The 20,072-nt window shown below is 35.3% G+C and overlaps 1 protein-coding gene across 4 annotated transcripts in view; it reads right to left on the reverse strand.

Moving 5' to 3' along the window:
• The window catches only part of LOC149557438 (calcium-transporting ATPase 5, plasma membrane-type-like), a 46,170-nt gene that overhangs the window by 11,878 nt on the left and 14,220 nt on the right, over positions 1-20,072 (reverse strand). For all 4 annotated transcript variants that reach the window (XM_089832081.1, XM_089832080.1, XM_089832079.1 and 1 more), the window contains 27 exons: positions 12,690-12,806; positions 12,553-12,601; positions 11,058-11,149; positions 10,822-10,953; positions 10,545-10,634; positions 10,363-10,432; positions 9,932-10,002; positions 9,729-9,812; positions 9,548-9,625; positions 9,391-9,462; positions 9,227-9,310; positions 9,034-9,116; positions 8,832-8,940; positions 8,566-8,621; positions 8,409-8,451; positions 8,243-8,326; positions 7,977-8,102; positions 4,268-4,333; positions 4,067-4,165; positions 3,801-3,911; positions 3,524-3,694; positions 3,102-3,161; positions 1,055-1,219; positions 819-935; positions 592-690; positions 352-489; positions 154-254 (listed from right to left, as the gene is read on the reverse strand). In XM_089832081.1, coding sequence (XP_089688207.1) covers positions 154-254; positions 352-489; positions 592-690; positions 819-935; positions 1,055-1,219; positions 3,102-3,161; positions 3,524-3,694; positions 3,801-3,911; positions 4,067-4,165; positions 4,268-4,333; positions 7,977-8,102; positions 8,243-8,326; positions 8,409-8,451; positions 8,566-8,621; positions 8,832-8,940; positions 9,034-9,116; positions 9,227-9,310; positions 9,391-9,462; positions 9,548-9,625; positions 9,729-9,812; positions 9,932-10,002; positions 10,363-10,432; positions 10,545-10,634; positions 10,822-10,953; positions 11,058-11,149; positions 12,553-12,601; positions 12,690-12,806 — 2,567 coding nt within the window. The remainder of the gene's footprint in view (positions 1-153; positions 255-351; positions 490-591; positions 691-818; positions 936-1,054; positions 1,220-3,101; positions 3,162-3,523; positions 3,695-3,800; positions 3,912-4,066; positions 4,166-4,267; positions 4,334-7,976; positions 8,103-8,242; positions 8,327-8,408; positions 8,452-8,565; positions 8,622-8,831; positions 8,941-9,033; positions 9,117-9,226; positions 9,311-9,390; positions 9,463-9,547; positions 9,626-9,728; positions 9,813-9,931; positions 10,003-10,362; positions 10,433-10,544; positions 10,635-10,821; positions 10,954-11,057; positions 11,150-12,552; positions 12,602-12,689; positions 12,807-20,072) is intronic.

Below are 20,072 nucleotides of genomic sequence, written 5' to 3' on the forward strand. Positions count from 1 at the left end.
ACAGTCTCTTCAAATAAAGTGGCAAACACCAAATCCTGAGGAAGAATGTTTGTTAAAACCATCTGGAAGACTAGATTCATATTCAGACAGAAATTTATGGCTTGGATTTGAAATTAAGCAATCAAAAGAAGAATGTGTATGAGTAATCCTTACTTGCGCCCTACTGGAGGTCGGTGCATGAGGTGATCAGTCGGTGGTTCTGTTGCCAACGCGAGAGCCCCAAGTGTGTCCATTATTAAGTTAACCCAAAGGAGCTGTAAGCACAAAGGTTGGGGTCCAGTGGTGAGAACAAATAAATAAGAGTATAAAATGCCTTCAAATGAAGGCAACAACTGAAAACATTGCACTTGCCTGCACAGCATTCAGAGGAACATTTCCAGATGAAATAGCAGCAACAAAATTAATTGTAAGTGCTGCAACATTTACAGTGAGTTGAAATTGAATAAATTTCTGAATGTTTGCATAAACTGACCGTCCCCAGCGAACAACCTGCAAACATGTATAGAAAACTGTGAGTTACATGTCACTTGTGGAATCAATTTTGTAACTTTTGATATCTAAATTACACACAAATACACATCTATGGCAAACCTTTACAACAGAGGCAAAGTTGTCATCTAGAATAATGATATCTGAGCTTTCCTTTGCAACTTCTGTTCCTTGAATACCCATTGAGAGGCCAATATCTGCCTGAATACCACAAAAATTAAAAACCAGGTTCTATCAATTTGGTTGAATAGCCGTTCAATATTCTTGCTATTTTAACATATTAACACTTGGTTCTGCAATTTGAAATCCAGCAAACTGCAATATTCAACCTCATGCAGTGCAGGTGCATCATTTGTTCCATCTCCAGTCACAGCTACAACTTCACCTTTTCTTTTCAGAGCTTGTACCAACAAAAGTTTATCTGTAGGAGATGACCTTGCCATTACCTGACATAGGATAGTCAAAACAAAATGAATTTCACTTTTAAGTGTGATCTTTGGATAACATGCACATGTATACAGTATTACAAATGGACAAAGAAAACCACTGTCCCAAGCATACTCACACAGATCTGGTCCACAATTTGCGCTCTCTGTGCTTCATTGTAATTGCGAAAAACCTTTCCCTCGATAACACTATGATCTTCTAGGCTTTTATCTGGCTTGAGTATGTCACATTCAGTAGCTATGGCTTTTGCTGTAAAGATGTTATCACCAGTCACCATGCGAACCTGAAAGAGTAACACAAGCACACAAAGTGACCGGAAGAAATTAGAAACCAAAATGGTGAATTAAGAATGTGTACTTAGCAAAGACTTCATTTCTCAATTATGTTGAGTGCAAATCAAGTAATTGTCTAATAAACTGCTGATGATTTATAATCATGTATCATGAAATGTTAAGCGTTTTCTGTAATTATTTTCTAGTTTGCAGTATGATGATTAATAAGCTGATAACCCATACATAGCACCACCATAGATACAATATAGACAGCATAAATAGATACAGAAATTGAAACATAAAAGAGATTACGCAGAAGATATTTAGACACGGGATAAGGTTGAAAGCATGCCAATTTGGGATGAGGCATATAAATAGAGATAAATTTCTTACAGATTTGTGCTGTATCTGTCTTTTCAATTTTCAGAATATGATGATTACTAATCTCTATTCTATTTTGCAGGACGTTATCAAAATTCGATCTTTGTAAAAAGTGCATGCAAATGACAATTCAATATTGACAAATACGGAATACTAATTTGTAATTCTGAGTCACCCAACTCCAAAGGGCAAAGCATGTATTCTATCATCTTTATTATAAAGGATACGAGGAGACATATTCATGAGTGAACAGGTCTCCACAAGGAAGAGACATGCCCGTTCATGGGTATGTCTCATGAAGAGGTGCCTCTTCATACCCAAAATTTAATCGGGTTTCAAACCTTAACAACTGCAAATGATTTCCTTAATCAACATTGAAAGTAATCTTGCTCAAACATATTAAATGCCCAATCCGTTACTAATTGCCAATCATGATGCTCAATTGGGATTGGATATGAAACATCAATTGACTATAATCTGCATTGAATAGTCCCTAAATGCACATTGATCATATACTTGGAATCTATGGTTCTTCAATCAGATGTAAATATGATGATTGGATTTCCAAAATTATATGAAGTAATGATATGACTGAATGCAATACAAATATACATGTGTATGTATATTAGAATATACAGAGGCTAATATACATACATTCATATATATACGTCATGAAGTCAATCATCATTTCAATATCTGGCCAAAGCTACTGTTTCTTCGACATGGCATAAACATTAGGTAGTGGAAGTACAAAAATCATAGTTTTTGTTAATACAATAAGCAACCTGTATAATAAAATTAAAGGTATAATTATTTTTATCCTACAGCTTAACATCAGTATTTACAACGAAAACTAAGCCTAACTTCCTCTAGTTTATTGCAATAATTTGTTCACCGCATAAGATTATGCAAGTTCAGTTCATCCAGCAACTACTCAAAACTAAAAACTGCCCTGGTCTTAAAAAGTAATCATAAATTCAATATAATTTAGACATTCTAGTTTGCTCCACTGCTTTTAGATTCAATGTGCATAAATAGTTCCATGTTTGCTAAACATATGCAAATCCTGTCAGTAATGTTAATAAGATCTGATGTGTCCAAAACAATATAAACAATAATAATGTTATCTAAGAATCTGAAAAATAGCCTAAATAAACACAAATATAGAAATCATTTTAGGGGCTAATATTTACCAGTGAACTATTTGACCAATTTTCCCCCCAAAAATACTCCCTAGTTGAGAACACTTTTTAAAAGGGTGTCTTGTCCAACTTCCAATACAACCATTTTTCTTTGATGATTATCCAACTTCCTTTGTCAGATATATAGAAACTTAGAAAATTGACGAATTTTTCACAACTGATGTTTAGATTCAATATTATGAAGAAATTTATCATAACTTTTAAACCTCAAAAAATAAGCTTCCATAAAAAACACCCTTAAGCAAAAAGTGACTTCTAGAAAGTTGATTCCTAATTGGGCACATAGTAAAATGATATTTGGCCATTTTACCTTGACACCAGCATTCTGACATAAATTTACAGCTTCTCTTACACCGTCTCTACATGGATCCTGCAAAATAAATTAGCATCCAGAAACATACAATTATTATCAGCATGCATCGGTTTATATTTCAACAGTCACAAATAGATGCAACAGTAAACAGTAGATAATAAAATATCTATGGAGAAAGAAATAGTATTCTCCAATTTTCTACTTGAAAATGCTACTTCTCTCTTAAAAAGTCGAGCTCGGTTTAGGTTTACACTAAACTTCTGACCTAAACATAACATTAATACGATTGAACTTATTATTGCTGCATGTTACAGTGAAAACAAATTCGGCAATTTCACGTGCTAAAAACATCTGGCACAACACCAAAACCATTACATAAAAATAGGTCCTAGGTAAATTGATAGATCAGTAATGTATACCTTTATACCAACTATAGCCAGAAGTGTTAGATTGTCTTCAGGAATTTGCCATGATTCAAGTTGAACCTCATCACTAGGAATGCTTTCAAGATCACATGTTCTGTAAGCAAAAGCAACACACCGCAATGTAGCAGCAGCCATTCCTTCAATGATTTTCTTGAATTCGTCAGACTGCAATAAAGGGATAGAAGAAGCCATAAGGTTGAGACCAGGCAGATGGTATATATTAATAAGCATCATCTTTATGAGAAATACAAATATGAATAGCACACAAAACCTTGGAAGAATTCATTTCTTGCACTACACCACTGTTGTCCATCCATGTACTGCACAGATCCAATACAATCTCTGCAGCTCCTTTCCAGTGTATGTGTACTTCAGATGGAGACTGCAATTATATATTCAGATTTAGTAAAAATATATATCAGGACTAATTAGATGGTCACCAGTAATTTAGAGATCAGCATCTTCATAACTACAAAATTAATTGTACTGTCTGGACTGTGAAAAGAAAAAGAATAGAAAATCTCAGTAAATTATTACCTTCTTCAGAGCAACCCCCCCACGTTTCTTTTCTGAGTTGAAAGTAAACACATGCAAGATGGAGGATTTTGATTTTTCCTCATCAAAATTCATCCCAAACTATCAAAAAGCACAAAAACCATCTCAGAAATTTCGCTCTTACCAAGAATCCCTGTAAAACAGCAAAGATTTCTACTTAATAGACATAAGCAAACAGCAAACCTCCAATGCCCAAGAAAGAATAGCCTTTTCAGTAGGAGATCCTGTCACTTCTGTCTGTCCCCCACCCTAAGAAAGATCCAAAAATCTCATTAAAAACATGTGAAAGAAAGATAATGAAAACATAAATAATGCACGCACACGCACACGCACACACAAACACATTGCCATCATTTTGTACTTGAAATAGTAGTGATTCAACAGTAGGGAGTGAACACTTAATAATGTCATATAAAAGCAATCAATCAGATATAATCAATGGAAACCAGGAGAAGATAGTCAATCCAGGGAGGATATCAGTTTGTTTTCTTTATTTATATGCACTAAACATAGTTACCAGGAGATGAGTACCAAGTTTCTTGACCCTTGGTGCTCCTCTCCAGTTCAGGAATCTGCCTCAGTGGGACGTATGAGGAATTCTCCAAACATTATGAGAATTCAAATGAAGTTTCTTTGAATCTCTCTGTCTCCTAGATTCATCTCTTGACAATTGGGAAACTTCCTATAGAGGTCTATCAGATATTTCATTATATTACATCGGGTTTTTATAAAGAGTTTGATATGTGTTATTAGAGGTTCTTTTTGCAAAAACAATTCTTATGAAATCCCAAAGTACTCGTACAAAGAGAAAACACATTAGGGCTTAAGATGTGTACATACACAGAAGTTTGATCAAATGATTTGAACTATAGTGAATTTTAAGGGCTTCCCAACAGTGTTTATAAAATAATGGTGTTCCCTTTCCAGTGTGATGATGATATAAAATATTTTGTTATATCATGATGATGATTTTCAAATGCCAATATAATTAATCTTTGCTTTCATTGACATCTATTTCAGTACTTCAACATGTTTTTTATTTTATTTTCCAGCATTTTAGTATTTAACAATCTTTTTAAGTTGTGTGCCCATTGTATGATTATTCATTGAAAAACTTATCACGTCGAGTACCTGATTTTTCAAAAATGTCATACAAATACACAAAAGCTCTCTAAAGGATAATATCCCCACTAATTTAAAGAGCAACTCATAACACTTCAGAGGATTAACATGTCACCATATACCAAACAACAGGAGAAACCCAACTTCTTCCATATGGAAAGTTGAAGACACCAACACCTCACACTTCACCAACACCAATACTTACTCTATTTACCTAAGCCAGCATAAATATAAGTATAGGTCAAACACATGCTAGGAAATAAAATACCATAGTAACAATCCCCTAAGCATCGCTTAGGTGAGTGGAAAAGTAGGTCCCAGCAAATGAGGTCTAATAAGCACCAATGCACATAGAATTTCCCTCACCCACCAAAAAAAAAGCCATGCCTCCAAGCAATTCGTCATTTTCTTCATAATTTTATTCTTCAGTTCTGTCATACTGTTCTTCTAAGGATTCCATGTGTACCATGTGTTGCAAACCAATCCTCTTGGTAGTACAAAAATGTTGAAAATAAAGGTTGGCATACTCAACACCATCTCTAGTTGGCGATACCTTGATGATCCTCCCTATGTGCAAAAAAATTCATGTCCTAAAAGTGCTCAAAGACCTCAAACTTTAAATGAATATCAAAAAACATTTTGCTCTACTAAAAGAAGTACAAATGAAACAACTAAATCACTATGAACCAACTCCAGTATATAAGAAGCTTGCAATGAATTTACCCTTGTCAAACTTCTCTTCATGGATGCAACCTTCACAAACACCAGCACTAAAGCAAACAATTAAACTTACTAATTTGTGTTTCCCAATTGTAGGTGTCCGAGCCCCTGGATAGAGTTCTACACATGGTTGATGGGGATCAAATCCCAATGGGTTATCTTTATGAGGTCATGGATAGGGCCAAGGAGTCTATAAAAAAGTACCATGAGGGGAACAAACTCAAATATAATCCCATTTGGGAAATTATTGGAAACCCTATAATCCTTATTTAGATAGGGAATTTTAATCGCCCTAGAGTTACATTTTTTAACATTGTAATGTCATTTCATTGGAGATAATAGAAAACAAGTATTCAAATTCTTGCAATTATTGGGTTCTTGCAATTTGTTGTCTATTTCTCTATTTTGTTGTGTTTCTGTTAATAAGGGGAGTACCCTTCATCATAGTTGAGGAGTCATTGCCAATGCCGAAAGAAGTTACATCCCAAGTGGAGGACGAGTGACGCACATCATCAGCAATACCGTGCAAGGAGACACAATCACGCTCAATGCAGGCTACTAGGATTGGATTGACCTCTAGTTCTACACCTCCCTTATTTTCTAGTAGAACTAGGAAGAGGAAGACGTAATTGCAAATTTGTAATGATGTAATTAGTTTAAGTTCGACAAAAGCTATTTACTATTTTACTTCCAGCCATCAGTATTCCTCATGAGAACGTAATTTTGTACTCACTTTGCATTTAAATATATCTGGACTCAGCTTGTTTCTTTTGTCTTCTCATTACGTAACTCATTGGACACATCTTCTCATTGAATTTTGCAAAAAAAAAAAAAAAAGTATATCTAATTAAATTTAAATTGTTTTATAAGTTCCCAAGTTTTTCCAGAAAACCATTTGAATTTTCTCCAAATTGTTCTTCAGGCCTTGGCATGTTAATGTTTAGTCTGGGTTTTCCAACTATGTTCAAAAGGATGCAATATGAAGAAGCAAAAGATCAAATACTGTCCTTTATAACTTTGGTAAGACCAAACCTTGAATGTATCGTTTGTGAGTGGCCTCTACTCTTCACTATCTATCATATTCTATAGATTGTAAATTGCTGCACCATTGACCTACTCTGGTCAATAATAAACATTAATATAATTTATATCTCCTTTCTTTCTATTGCTAGGCTAAGCTTCATCCTTATTTTTGTGTATGCATTCATTTCTGAAAGGAAGAAACTTTCAAAATGCAAGCACTGATTTCATCATTACATGCTTACCACTAAGACCGTTTTTTGATTAAAAAAGAGAAGAATTTGATTTCAACAGCCTTCTCTCCCTAAAAGTGTCACAGACACAGAATTCAAAGAGCCCACCAAAGGAAAGAAAATTGCCAGAGGTTTTTGTTACCCATTAATAAAGGAAAAATATATTATAATTTATATGTTAGATAGGAACATTTTCAGATTAAATTAGGTAAATTTTCATGTTGAAGAATAACCAAAGAAAATCTTTAACTTAAATGCTTAACTGGAATTAACTAGCCACCATAAAAACTTTTGTAAAAGCTAATTAAATGTTTAAAGTTGTCCAAATTGAAAGAAACATATTCTAAACTTAACTAAAATTCACAAATAACATGCCATGCTTATCTATTTTTTCTCCCTCCTAACAACCCTTCAAGAGTTTCTAAGAAATCATAAGTTTAAATTGATTATATTATTTCCACTACTCAATAGAAGTTAGTTTCAATTTGAACTCTCAATATATGATAGATCAACAGTCCTATCTTTTCTTTGCTAAAGCCTTAAAACTGACACCGTCTAATATGCTAAAGTAATAAAGGTAGTAAAATTTCTCTGTCACCATTTCTTCACAGAAAAGATGTGTTAGTTTATGACTAAATCTGAAGGGTGGGTACCCGGAAAAGTTGGATATACAGCAATTTGTTGTGAGCATTTAATGGCTTCTGTTTGTTCTTTTATTTACAACAGAAACAAAAATTCTAAACAGTCTGAACTCCACTAATTAAACTCGTATTTGTAGATGGAAATCTAATTTTCACCTCAGGCTTAAAGATGCTTCCTGTTGTATTCTGTGAGATGCCCTCCTTAAGAAGATTGTGTGCCACAGATGCACTCTGTGGTGACTCCATCATTTCCCCAGCAACACATGCTTTAACGACTGTCATCTACAACTCAAATATGTTTTTAATTAAGGATCAAATGTAGCTAATAGTAATGATAATAAGGATGCATCGCATGACGACAATGATTTTTAGTTTAAGAAGTGAAACCAGTTAAAGCTGACCAAGTAGTAACTGTGACTAACCTGATTCAAGGTCAGAGTTCCAGTTTTGTCACTACAGATTGTTGTAGCAGAACCCATAGTTTCACAGGCTGATAATCTACGCACCTACAATGATATAAAATTGTCAGAGTTTGCATCCCAGTGACCATCCAACAACAGTAATAAGCTTCTTATATTGAATACTCACCAAGGCTTTGTCTCTCATCATCTTTCGCATTGAATAAGCCAGACTGAAAGTAGGATTAGGACACGGGTTAAAAAAGATTAGGGGAAAAGAAGGCATTAAAAAAAAATTATTATAATTTCTTAATATGGGTTAGATAACGTTCTGTGGTCAGTCATACGTTAAGGTGACAGCCAGTGGAAGCCCTTCTGGAACAGCAACAACAACAATAGTGACCTGAACAGAAATAGTTCAATTAGTACAGCATTAGAACACGGGTTAAAAATGATTAGGAGAAAGGAAGGCATCAAAAAATATGATTAGAGGAAAAGAAGGCATTAAGTTTCTCGCAATTTTGTAAACTGCCATATTTGTTGCTATAGAAAGATTTATCCATTCAAATACAAAATGGCAAAGTTACTTTGAAATTATAAAATGTTGCCTCACCGCAATTGCAAATATTTCAACAACCCCATTCATTGCATCTCCAAACTTGGTCTTGCCTGCCTTAAACTTGCTAGTTCCTGCAGTATCTTCTGTATGTCCAGTAAAGTACCTGAAGAAACAGAACATGGTCAATATTTGAAATGCATAAAAGTGACAGAGACAAATAATTTATAACAGAATAGTCTAAGGTACTTTTACTTACCTTATCAAAAGAACAATTAATACAAAAACTGCAACTGTGAGTCCAACCTTGCCAATAAATGTGGCAACACCATTCAGGCGAACCTGTTGTAACAGAAACCATTTTTGTGTGTTCAAAATTTAAGCGTGAAACTAACAGTAGTGAATAGACATAATGGATAATTTGATAAGTCGGGAAGGGTCCAGGACAAAACCTGTAGTGGAGTTTCTTCCCCATTATCCTCTGATATACTCGCCATTAAAACACCCCACTCAGTATTTAATCCTACTCCAGTAACCTATGATAAGCCAGTAAAATATATCAATTGATTAAACACATCAGAAAGCATAACACTATTTCTTTAAGATAAATGCTTACCAGTATTGTTCCATAGCCATCTGCCACCTTACATCCAGACATCAAAAATGGATTTTTTTGATCTTTGTGAACCTGCAGCCAAAATAGGGAGTTAAGCTGATGACAATATCCCAGCAATAAACATGCCATCGACACAACATAAGAGAGATTTGCATACAAATTTGCTTTCCCCAGTCATGCTGGATTCATCAATTGACAAGGAATGCCCTTCAATTAAAATGCCATCTGCAGGGACCTGAAAAGAAATGATAAATGTCTAAGAAAGCAATAATTCATTTCCGAAATAGACTAATAAAAGAATGTATAGGATAATAATGTTAGGCAGTTTACATATATACCTGATCACCAATGTTTAAAGGTAAAACATCGCCAACAAGAAGATCAAAAATGGAAACTTTAAATCTTCTCCCCCCTCGGATAACCTGAACATGTAATGCAAAATACAGTCAAATCAAAGCAACTGACAGTAAAAGAAAACGAGAGAAAAAACTTGTCTATTGGTGAAATAGAAGATTGAGGAAAATAGCAACAAGATATATACCTGCAGTTGAATGTTCCTTTTTTCTTCATTCAGATTTTGGAACTGTAGAGACTGCCGGTAGTCACTAATTGCTGCAAACAAAAAAGACAAGGCACATAATAGTTTGTAAAATACAGCACAATGCTCAAAAAAAGAAATTCTCATGTGAAAACTAGTTCTTGAAAATGGTTTTCCACATAACATAAAGTAATTGGAGATAATGTTAGAAAAGAAAACTCCGTTAAAGCAGAAATGTAGCTTTAGGTAACAAAAGTTCATCTGCACCCTATATAAAATTCAAGACCTCAATTTTGACTTCTAAATCAAATCACAAGATCTTGATTTTTTGAGAAAGATTTTCTACATATGAAAAGTAGCAAGCACACAGATGAACAGCATTCCAAATATTTCCGGAAAAAGAATAAGCTACAATATGCAGAATGAAATCTTACCTGTGACAAAAATTACAAGAATAACAGCAAAAGCTATACTTCCACCATCATACCACCCTTCCTTGATGCCCTACATGTTGCAAAGTGAAAACTTGTTGCTAAATTCAATGTTTGCAAGCGAAGGAAATTTAGCCATATTATTAGGAAAAATGCAAAAGGTGAAAAAAAATTCCATGGCTTACTTCAGTTTTTATTTGAAACCCAAGTGACAAAGCTGCACAGATCATTAAGATTATTAATGTCGTGTCTTGACAAGCTTCCCATAGAAAAACCTGAACACCAGAGAAATTAGTCCATCAATAACCATAATATCAATTATGGAAAAAACAATTCACAGTAAGAGTATAAGTTATTAAGAGCAAAGGAAAATAGCATATCAATAACCATAATGTCAATTATGTAAAAAATAATTCAAAATAAGAGTAAATGTTATTTAGAGCAAAGGAAAGTAAATATTACGAAGAAATTGCGAGCAGCCTTTCGGGGATATGTATTCTCCCCATACGCATTTCTACGGCGTAGCAACTCTTCAGGGTTTTCTTTAATACCCTTCTCAACATCAGTGTCTAAGAGCTTTGCTACCTCCTTTACCTGTTACCAGTTATGTCTGTTACAATCATAGCTACCCTAACAGAAATTTCTTTGAAAAACATAAAGAGCAATATTGCCATGGGCGGATCATTTTACTTTCTTACCCCTCCTATCTCCTGCAGACTTTCAAAGTCTTTATCTCTAACTAACTGAGCAAGCTTTTCTGCACTGATTCCAAAGCCTACTGGAGGCTTATCTGACAATTGAAATATCTCACATGCTTCAATGTTGTATTATATTTTTCAATATTGTCAAAACACAAAATGGAAAAACAAAAGAAAAGATTAAAACACAGAGTTTTGCAGATCATGCAAGTAAGAATGAAATTGTCATTCCCTCATAGAGAATATTAAGATGATCATAAGAGTCTCACAAAGTTAAAAATAAAACAAGGCAAGTCAGTAAATCAATGACCGTTGGCAAATGAAATAAATAGAAAGTCTAAATCTAGAAACAATTTCTTTCCAATATATGTATCCATCCTTCAAATTAAGTGGTAGAACTATATATCAAGAGCAAAGATGCATGACTTGTACAGAAAAAACAGCATTGATTATGTTAAAAATCCACTCAATAGACATCAAATGAACATAAAAACATTTAGTAGCATTAAGAATACAAACATCATTACAATTTAATGCAAAATCATCAATGTCAAGGAATTTGCCAATCAAAATTCATATTATTATGTTTCTTATATGTCTAAGAAGCACATCAAGAAGACTCAACAAAATGAAGTATAACAAACTCGTAACTTGGAAGAAAAATCAGCAATAACTTGGCAAAAAGTTAACTTCGATTCTTTTCCCCAAAGATGGAATCAAGTCAAGTACTTGACATATCAGAAGATGTATTGAGACAAAATTGGGCCCTGGATTTTCTCAAAAACAATAGTTACAAAATGCATGAATACAAAATAATAATGAAATTAGTAGCATTTAAGAAACAGTAATACTGTAGAGGTGATACTCAAGTTACTTGAAGAATTTTAAAACTATTGTGCAATAAGACATAATGAATACTCTAAACCAATTTTCATGATTTCTAAACAATACCTTATGTATGAATATCTTCATAAATCAATATAAATAAAATCATCTATACTCTACAATGGCATAAATATAAAATAATAGAGAATATTAATTGAACTTCAGAAAGAGCAATAGTGATACCCAAATTGGCTTCATGTTTCTTCCAGGAGAGCCTTTGCAACTTTAAAAGCTTAGAATTTCTAAAATTATTGAGTAATAAAACAAAATGAGAGCACTAGATTTATCTTCCTTAGATCAATAAGCACAATCTTAGAATTGAGTTCAATTTTTTCTCTCAACAACATAGGCATACCATTTCTTACTTCTGAGAAAAAAAGTTAATAGAGATAGCCAGGTGGATTTGGTCTATTAAAGCATTCCAACTTATGAATGATATCCATCATTAAATATACCATTCATTTCTACCAGAAAGCTTATAAACTAACACTATACAATCTTTTACTTCTGTTAAACAATTTCACCTTATCTTATTAAATGTATTGACCAACAGTCATGACCAACATATAAAGGATAAAACCTATACAAGAAAAAAGGAAAAGTCACCTACCGTCCTCTTTTTTAGTCTTGTCCCCAAATTGCTTAAAGCGATGGGCTGCCTGACAGAATGGAAAAATAAGAGTTAAGCAACATATGAGCTTTAAATTATAGATTATACAAGAGCAACGACAGTGGCATGTAACTTACCCTTACAGCTTGAGCATGGGCTCTGATTTTGCTTATTGTTTCTTCCCTTTGCTCTTCCCTTTTAAGATTTAAAGTATACCTGAACCGCCGAGTTGCATTCAAGGCTAATGTTGCTTGCTACATATGCACAAAACTAAAAATTCATTAGAAACATTAAGTGAATGATAAAAGAAAAAACCAAGTATAGCTTTTCTATTATTCTTAGAATGTTCATGAATTGGGTTCAGGTGAACAATAGTGTAAACTATTATTCTTAGAATGTTCATGAATTGGGTTCAGGTGAACAATAGTGTAAACTATAATTTTCAATTGTAGTTCATAACGGATCTAAAACACAGTCCTGATAAAAAGCAGTTTGACGCAGCTGTAATTTAAATTATAATGGCCTCAACTCTATTTCAGTTAAACAATCATAAGTCTGTACATGTGAATTGATTAAGCAATAATCCACAACAAAATCCATATTAAGGGTCATATATATAATGTTAATGATTATAAATTGCATGGTAAAAGGAGATGAAAATGACATCTCTATTTCCTCTAAGAACATGTTGAAAAGATATAAGGATCTATATTTAACCCTACAATTCTTAAGTTGCCCTCAACTATTCCTGCTGCAATGTAATGAAGAAAAACTAAGCACAACAAAAGAATAGCTCATTATACTTTAGGCAAAATGTATAGATTTGCAGGAACAAGCAATCCACCAACAGCATCAAGCAACAGCCAAGGTTCTTCAAAAAAAGGATTAGCAGGTCAATATATTGTGCCATTCCCCTCAGGTAACGCCTAGGGGGTGATTGTCAATAAGTGTCCAGCAAATCCCCTCGGGAATCATGACATGGTTTTTTAGCCTTCTGTGAGACCCTTAACTTGAATGTTAGAGGTAATCTGAACAGATGCATCTTTTGGGAGAAATGGCCAGCTCAATTCCCTACAGTGTCATGGAAATAATTTCAGACACACAATTCAGAATGATGGATTTTGGGTATCCATGGTGTCTACCTACAAACCCTTATGGCTTTCACCCTACATGTTTCAAGCACATTTTGTTTTTGAAAAACATAAAGCGGCCAGAACGAGGGGGTCAGCCCTTACAAACAAAATGCTGGCAACCAGCACACTACCAGCAAAAACAAACAGGAGACAACACTGTAGCAGAGAATTACCCTAACAACCAAGAAACAACCAGCTAGCAGAGAATTGACCAAACTACATAAGAGTTATACTAACCATACTATGATTGTTCAAAGTATAACTCGTTGGCATAAACAAACCAACCCATCCCAGAAACAGCACACTACCACTTACATCTATTAGAGCAACATCAAATCTAGTATCCAAACCTATAATACTTAACATACTATTAAAGTTCAGAATATAAAATTGTTGGCAAACAAGCCAACCCAAGTCTAATTAACAGCTGTAAACCAGCAAACTAGATAGCAACCGAAACCAAAAAACAACTAGGGACATAACCCCCACTTTTATTTTTCATCCTTTTCCTTTCCTTTCCCAACCAGGAGCACCCTAGCCCAGTCCTCAGCAAGAAACTTATAAAAGAGCTTATTATCCTCCATATCCAGCCCCTTTTCGTCCTTCTCCTGCACCAGCGCAATTGGAGGGTAGTAGCAGCAGCGTGAGTAACCTTTAGTGCAAATTTAGAGGAGTAAAACCCCTCCTCTAAGGATTTGACCCTTTTTTCCAGCTGTAACTTCTTTTCATCCTACTCCTCTTCTTCCTTGTTTTCTTTTTCATCATTTCTATACACCTCCTTAGTCTTTGTCAAGGGCTGGTTTTCATCCTGCAAAACCTGAGGGTTAGTAAAAACATTGGTTTTTTCCTTTACCGGGGAGGAGATGGTAAAGGGAGAGATGTCCACTTTCCTGCTGTCCATAGAAGGTTATAGGCTGCAGTGTAAAGCTCACCAACATGTGTAGTCTCAGTGGTAATGGCATTACCAGCAGATGCCTGGGTAGTACCAGCAGACACCTGGGTATTATCAATAGAGTTTTCACGTTTTTCTTTCTCTTCATTCCCCTTTTCTCTCTTGGAGTCAGAATTTTTCTCCTCCTCCAGTTCTCTTTCATTATTTTCAGAACTCTCCTCCTCCGCCTCATCTACCCTATATCTATTAGCTTTTTGTTTATACCTTGCCTATGTTTGTTTTTGCAAGCCTTCCACACCTTCTATTACCCTTTCCACCTCCTTCCAATTCCAACTCCTCAATTTCCACCTCCACTGGTTTTTCAATTTTAAATTTTTTACTACCCTTATGTTCAATGACCAGTTCAAGGTTTTTCTTTTTCTTATTTTCCCTACTAGGGGAAGGGTGCAATGTGAGGATTCTAATACTAGTGTTGGTACTCGACGGAGAATTCCGGTGGTGGCGTTGATTTTCAACCACGACAACCCTAGGGCAGTAAAGGACAAGATGGAACTGATAGAGTCTAAAGATCAGGCCCTGGTGGCTGATGGTAAAATTATTACCCTTACTCCTCTCCCTAACATCACTAATCATATCCTTAAGGGAATGTAATAGAAAGAATGGAATAGAAATGAAATCTCTATTTCTAAAATGGTTAAGAAGGGGGGAGTGATAATAATAATAAACTCCAAACCTGCCTTCGAGTGCGAGGTACTTCATTAACACCAGGCAAACATCCTTCCAAGGAGCTAGTAGCTTATCCCTTCAGAAGCCTCCTCTATAGCGAACAGGTTCTTCATTTTCTACAAAAAAACTATTAATGTTGGCCTCATACACCATCTTCATAACCTTCTTCCATTTCTTCCCCTTTATTGACAGCCCAATAGCCATAGCAATAACCTCTTCATTAACTTGGAATGTAATACCATTAATGGTGACCCTACGGTCATTCCTCCCATTCACAAACTGAAGAGAACAATTTTCGTCATACCCCACCATTGCCTGCATGTAAGGAAGAAAACCCCCCCTCTTTTAACAGAAACTAGGTTGCCATCCTATCTTTGAAATTTTCTATTTTTGTTGGCTCCAGTCGATTCAAATCTCCACCCATTCCTTCCCCGCTAACTCCTGATCCACCAACTTCAGTAATTTGCATTTGAACCTTCCTATCATTAATCTTTCTATCAACAGTGATATTATTAAACATCAACAGCACAATAATGATGCAAATAGCCTCTATAAGGTCTTTAAACTTCTCGCAAGCAAGTTTTTTGAGCGCTTTGAAATCCCATTCATTTTCATTATGGGATTCGTGCGTACTTGGTATCATTACTCTACCATCCCTGAAATCTCTGACAACATCCGAAACTATATCTTTCGTACTTTCGAAAAGGAAATAATTTAAACTTCGCATTATGTTACCATAATGACAAACTAACTCATATCTCAAATTGCAACTATGATGGTGTCTCATCATCTTTCCCTTATTCTTTTCATTAAATTTAGCAAATATCACCTTCCTAGATATAATGCTGCTAAAATTGGCACTAATCTTTATTTGTCTAGCCATGCTTAATTTTTGTTCCCCTTCTTTCCTTGCAGATTAGGGTCTTAATTTCCTCCTTTAGCATATCCATGCTTCTCCAACACGTCATTTCCTTTAATTGAAACCCCATGGCAGCCGCCGCGTCCACCACCATATTACCTTCCTTGTATATGTGCTGCAACTGAACTTTTTCCATCCCATTTATGATATGTCTAATGTTCGTGATGATAGTTTGGATATTCCATCTGGGCTGAGAAGCTCTCTTTGCCATATCAATTATTAATTTGAAGTCACCTTCTATAGTTATTTCCTTTATTTGCATTTCACTAATTAATTGTAGACCCCAAAGTAGAGCCATCACTTCAACCAAATTGTTACTTCCTGCTCCAACATTCCCAGAGTAGACTAGCAGCGCATCACCATTTCCATTCCTCAGCACTCCGCCCGCCGCCCCTATTCCCTTTCTTCCAGCACCATCAAAGTTCAGCTTAAGCTTTGTTATTGTTGGTGGTTTCCATCTTGTCTGTTGCCTCTTGATAATCTTAGAGTTATCAAATTGCTTAAAATTCCATTAAATACCCCACTTTTCCACTATTTTGCATTCCTTCCTACCTGGTTCTTCCTTCAATATCTTACATTTGGCAATCCTTATATTTTCCTTCAGTAGTTTCTCCATAATTCCCATAACTACCTCCTCGGGTCTTTCCTCTTTGCGAAAAATTCTATTATTTCTTTCTTTCCATATGTGCCAGCAAATATATGGTGGGACCATCTTCCATAAGAATATCAGCTTGGGATGAAAAAAGGGACAGTCCCAGTTTTCCACAAATTGAGTTGAGTTCTCCTTCATCACCCAACTCAGTCCAAATTTCTCCCACACCAACAACCAGATCTTTAGGGAATATGGGCATTCAAGGAAGACGTGTGAGATACTCTCCTCTTTTTCTTTGCATAGATAACATCTGTTTGTAATAAAAAAACACCTTTTTCAGATTATCCAGTGATAATATTTTACCATGTTGAACAGTCCACCACAAGAAATTTATTTTGGGTAGAAGATTACTAATCCAAACTTTACGCAATATTGAGGGACAAAAATCCTTTCTGAAGAGTTGTTTGTAAGCCGACTTGACAGTAAAATTACCAATAGGAGTTAAATCCCATACCACCTTATCCTCCTGACCTTGAATTGGTAGTCTTTGTGCTTCAATCAGCTCTTCCAATTCATTAAGGAGTTGGATATCCTCCTGAGAACATGTATCTTTTTGCAATTTCTTCCACTTCCTTCCAAGGTCAATATGATCCCCCACTCTCAGCCCCATCTATGTCTTCATTTTCTCCATTAGTCTTCTAAATTTGATGTAAACCAGCGATTCCCCCCCCCCCATCCAATTATCCTCCCAAAACCTGATTTTCCGCCCATTATCCATAATCCACCTTACCCCTTCCCTCAGCATACCTCTACTTTTGACAATATTCATCCATATTTTGGATCCCCCCGAGAGGTCATTGTTAAAAAGACTATGGGCGAAAAGGGAGTTAGAAAGGTATTTGGCTTTCATGATATTGCTCCAATCTATATTATTTTCTCCCACTCTCCATCCGATTTTAGCAAGGAGGGCTTTATTCAAATCGCTAAGCCTTCTCACTCTCAATCCCCCGCTTTCCTATGGTTTGCAAACATCCTCCCAGTTGACAAGATTTCATTTATTCTTTTCCTCTGTACCTAACCAAAGGAAATTCCTCTATATTCTCTCAAATTTGTCTGCCATATTTTGATTTATTTTAAATCGGGACAAAAAGTATATTGGAATACCCTGTAGAGCCGCAGAGAGTAGCTGTAGTTTACTAGCATTACTAAGGATTTTCCCTTTCCATCCTACTAGCTTCTTTTGGATTCGTTCAACAATAGTATTCCAAAAATCATTAGTTATCCCTACATTATTTAATTAAAAAATCGATGTTGCATTGACATATGTTTAATCCAAGCAACAATAATGGGATAAACAAATTTAATGTGCAAAAAGGAAAGACCTACTATTGCCAATGGTAGTTCCACAACCTAAATCACTCTTTGTAAAGGAACTCTTTTATGTGGAAAGCAAACATTAAGGTTGGAGTCCCACGGATGGGGGTCCACAACCCAAATCACTCTTTGTAAAGGAACTCTTTTATGTGGAAAGCAAACATTAAGGTTGGAGTCCCACGGATGGGGGTCCACAACCGAAATCACTCTTTGTAAATGAACTCTTTTATGTGGAAAGCAAACATTAAGGCTGGAGACCCATGGATTGGGGCTTCCTCAAAAATAGAGGGGGTGCTCGCAGAGATTTTTGAGGGCTATTGTGCAAAAAGGGAAGACCTACTATTGCCAATGGTAGGTCCACAGCCCAAATCACTCTTTGTAAAGGAACTCTTTTATGTGGAAAGCAAACATTAAGGCTGGAGTTCCATGGATGGGGGGCTTCCTCAAAAATAGAGGTGGTGAACGCTGAGATATTTTAGGGATATTCAAAGGTGAGCAGTCCCATGAATTTTATAGTATGTTTCAGCTTTAAAAATTTAGCTCCTAAATTTAAGGAAGCTAGCGGTCCCATGAATTGTCTATTGAAGATCAATTTAAGATTTTAAATTTATGGTGTCATAATTTTTGGTAGGATTCATTTTGTTTTGGTTGGAAAATACCAAACACATTAAACGTTGACATGTGGCACAAATTTCTCCTAAGCTAGTGGGGCTATTTCCAGCCCCACCCCATTTTCACCCACTCAAATTGAGAGGGCTAAAAAGTAGGAGCTCCTATTTTGTAGAAGAAGATCCCAAACAAACCTTTAGCCCCCTCAAAAAAAATCTCGTGGGACCTTTTGCTACTCAAAAATAATGTAGCCTCAAATTGATCTTTTCCCAAAAACCAAAGGCTTCTTCATTATTTGTCATGAAAAATGTGAAGATAAGAACACTATTCTAGAATGCGCACCACATTTATTGGGAAAAACATTTCATGTGTCAAAAACCCTAATACCCGCCATTCCATTTCAGCATTAAACAATGCTAAGGGTGATTGAGAATTCTCTTGAAAATTTTCTACATGCTTCTAAGGGCATTTAATTTCAATTTCATGCTTCCTTTATTGAAATCTACATTGGATTGGTCTTTGATAAGGGCCTCCAAAAACCAACATGTTAAAGAAGAATTTGGTCCCAACTACCTAATTATGTTAACACCCATTCCAAATGTCGAGGGTGCTTTAAGTAGGGGCATTTTGCAATTCATTGACCAAAAGAGCTTATTGTAACTCAAAACACAAATTCAATGATCCAAATGTCAAATTCATTGACCAAAAGAGGTTCTTGTACCTTGACACAAATACAAGAAGCAAAGTGGTGGCACAAGGCAAAAACTCATCATTACTACATTGACCCAAGCTAAACTAATGTGTTTCAAGTCGCAACCACCTACAAAGCAAAATATCTCCTTCAATGCCAATCTAGGACTTTATTTTCCACCAACCAATGTTCCAAAAGATGATCACGACAATCTTGCAAAATTAAGAGAAGGCTCCATTCCACATGAACCTATGTAGGTTGCTTCTAGTTTTTGCCATTATAGATCACATATGCTAAGACAAGAATGTTTAGATAACAGTTCAACTTCAGAAGAAAAATCTTTCAAAAAAGACTTAGATTCACATGATGACTATTTGTTGTCATGGAAAAAGAAAGAAATTCAAAAAGGAAATTTCTAGGCTGAAGGTTGTTTTTAGCATTTTTGTTGACAAGAATTAGGCCATCATCAACTAGCAGTCCTCAAGAAGTCTCTATACTTATAATTTGTAGAAGGTAGACCCTTGGATGTAACTCTCACATATTCACTAGGAATTACTCAAAATGTTATAATGTTTATTTAATTG

The sequence above is a fragment of the Cupressus sempervirens genome, chromosome 5 (assembly GCF_028749045.1).
Source record: "Cupressus sempervirens isolate cs-2001-9-10 chromosome 5, ASM2874904v1, whole genome shotgun sequence".
Lineage (NCBI taxonomy): Eukaryota > Viridiplantae > Streptophyta > Pinopsida > Cupressales > Cupressaceae > Cupressus > Cupressus sempervirens.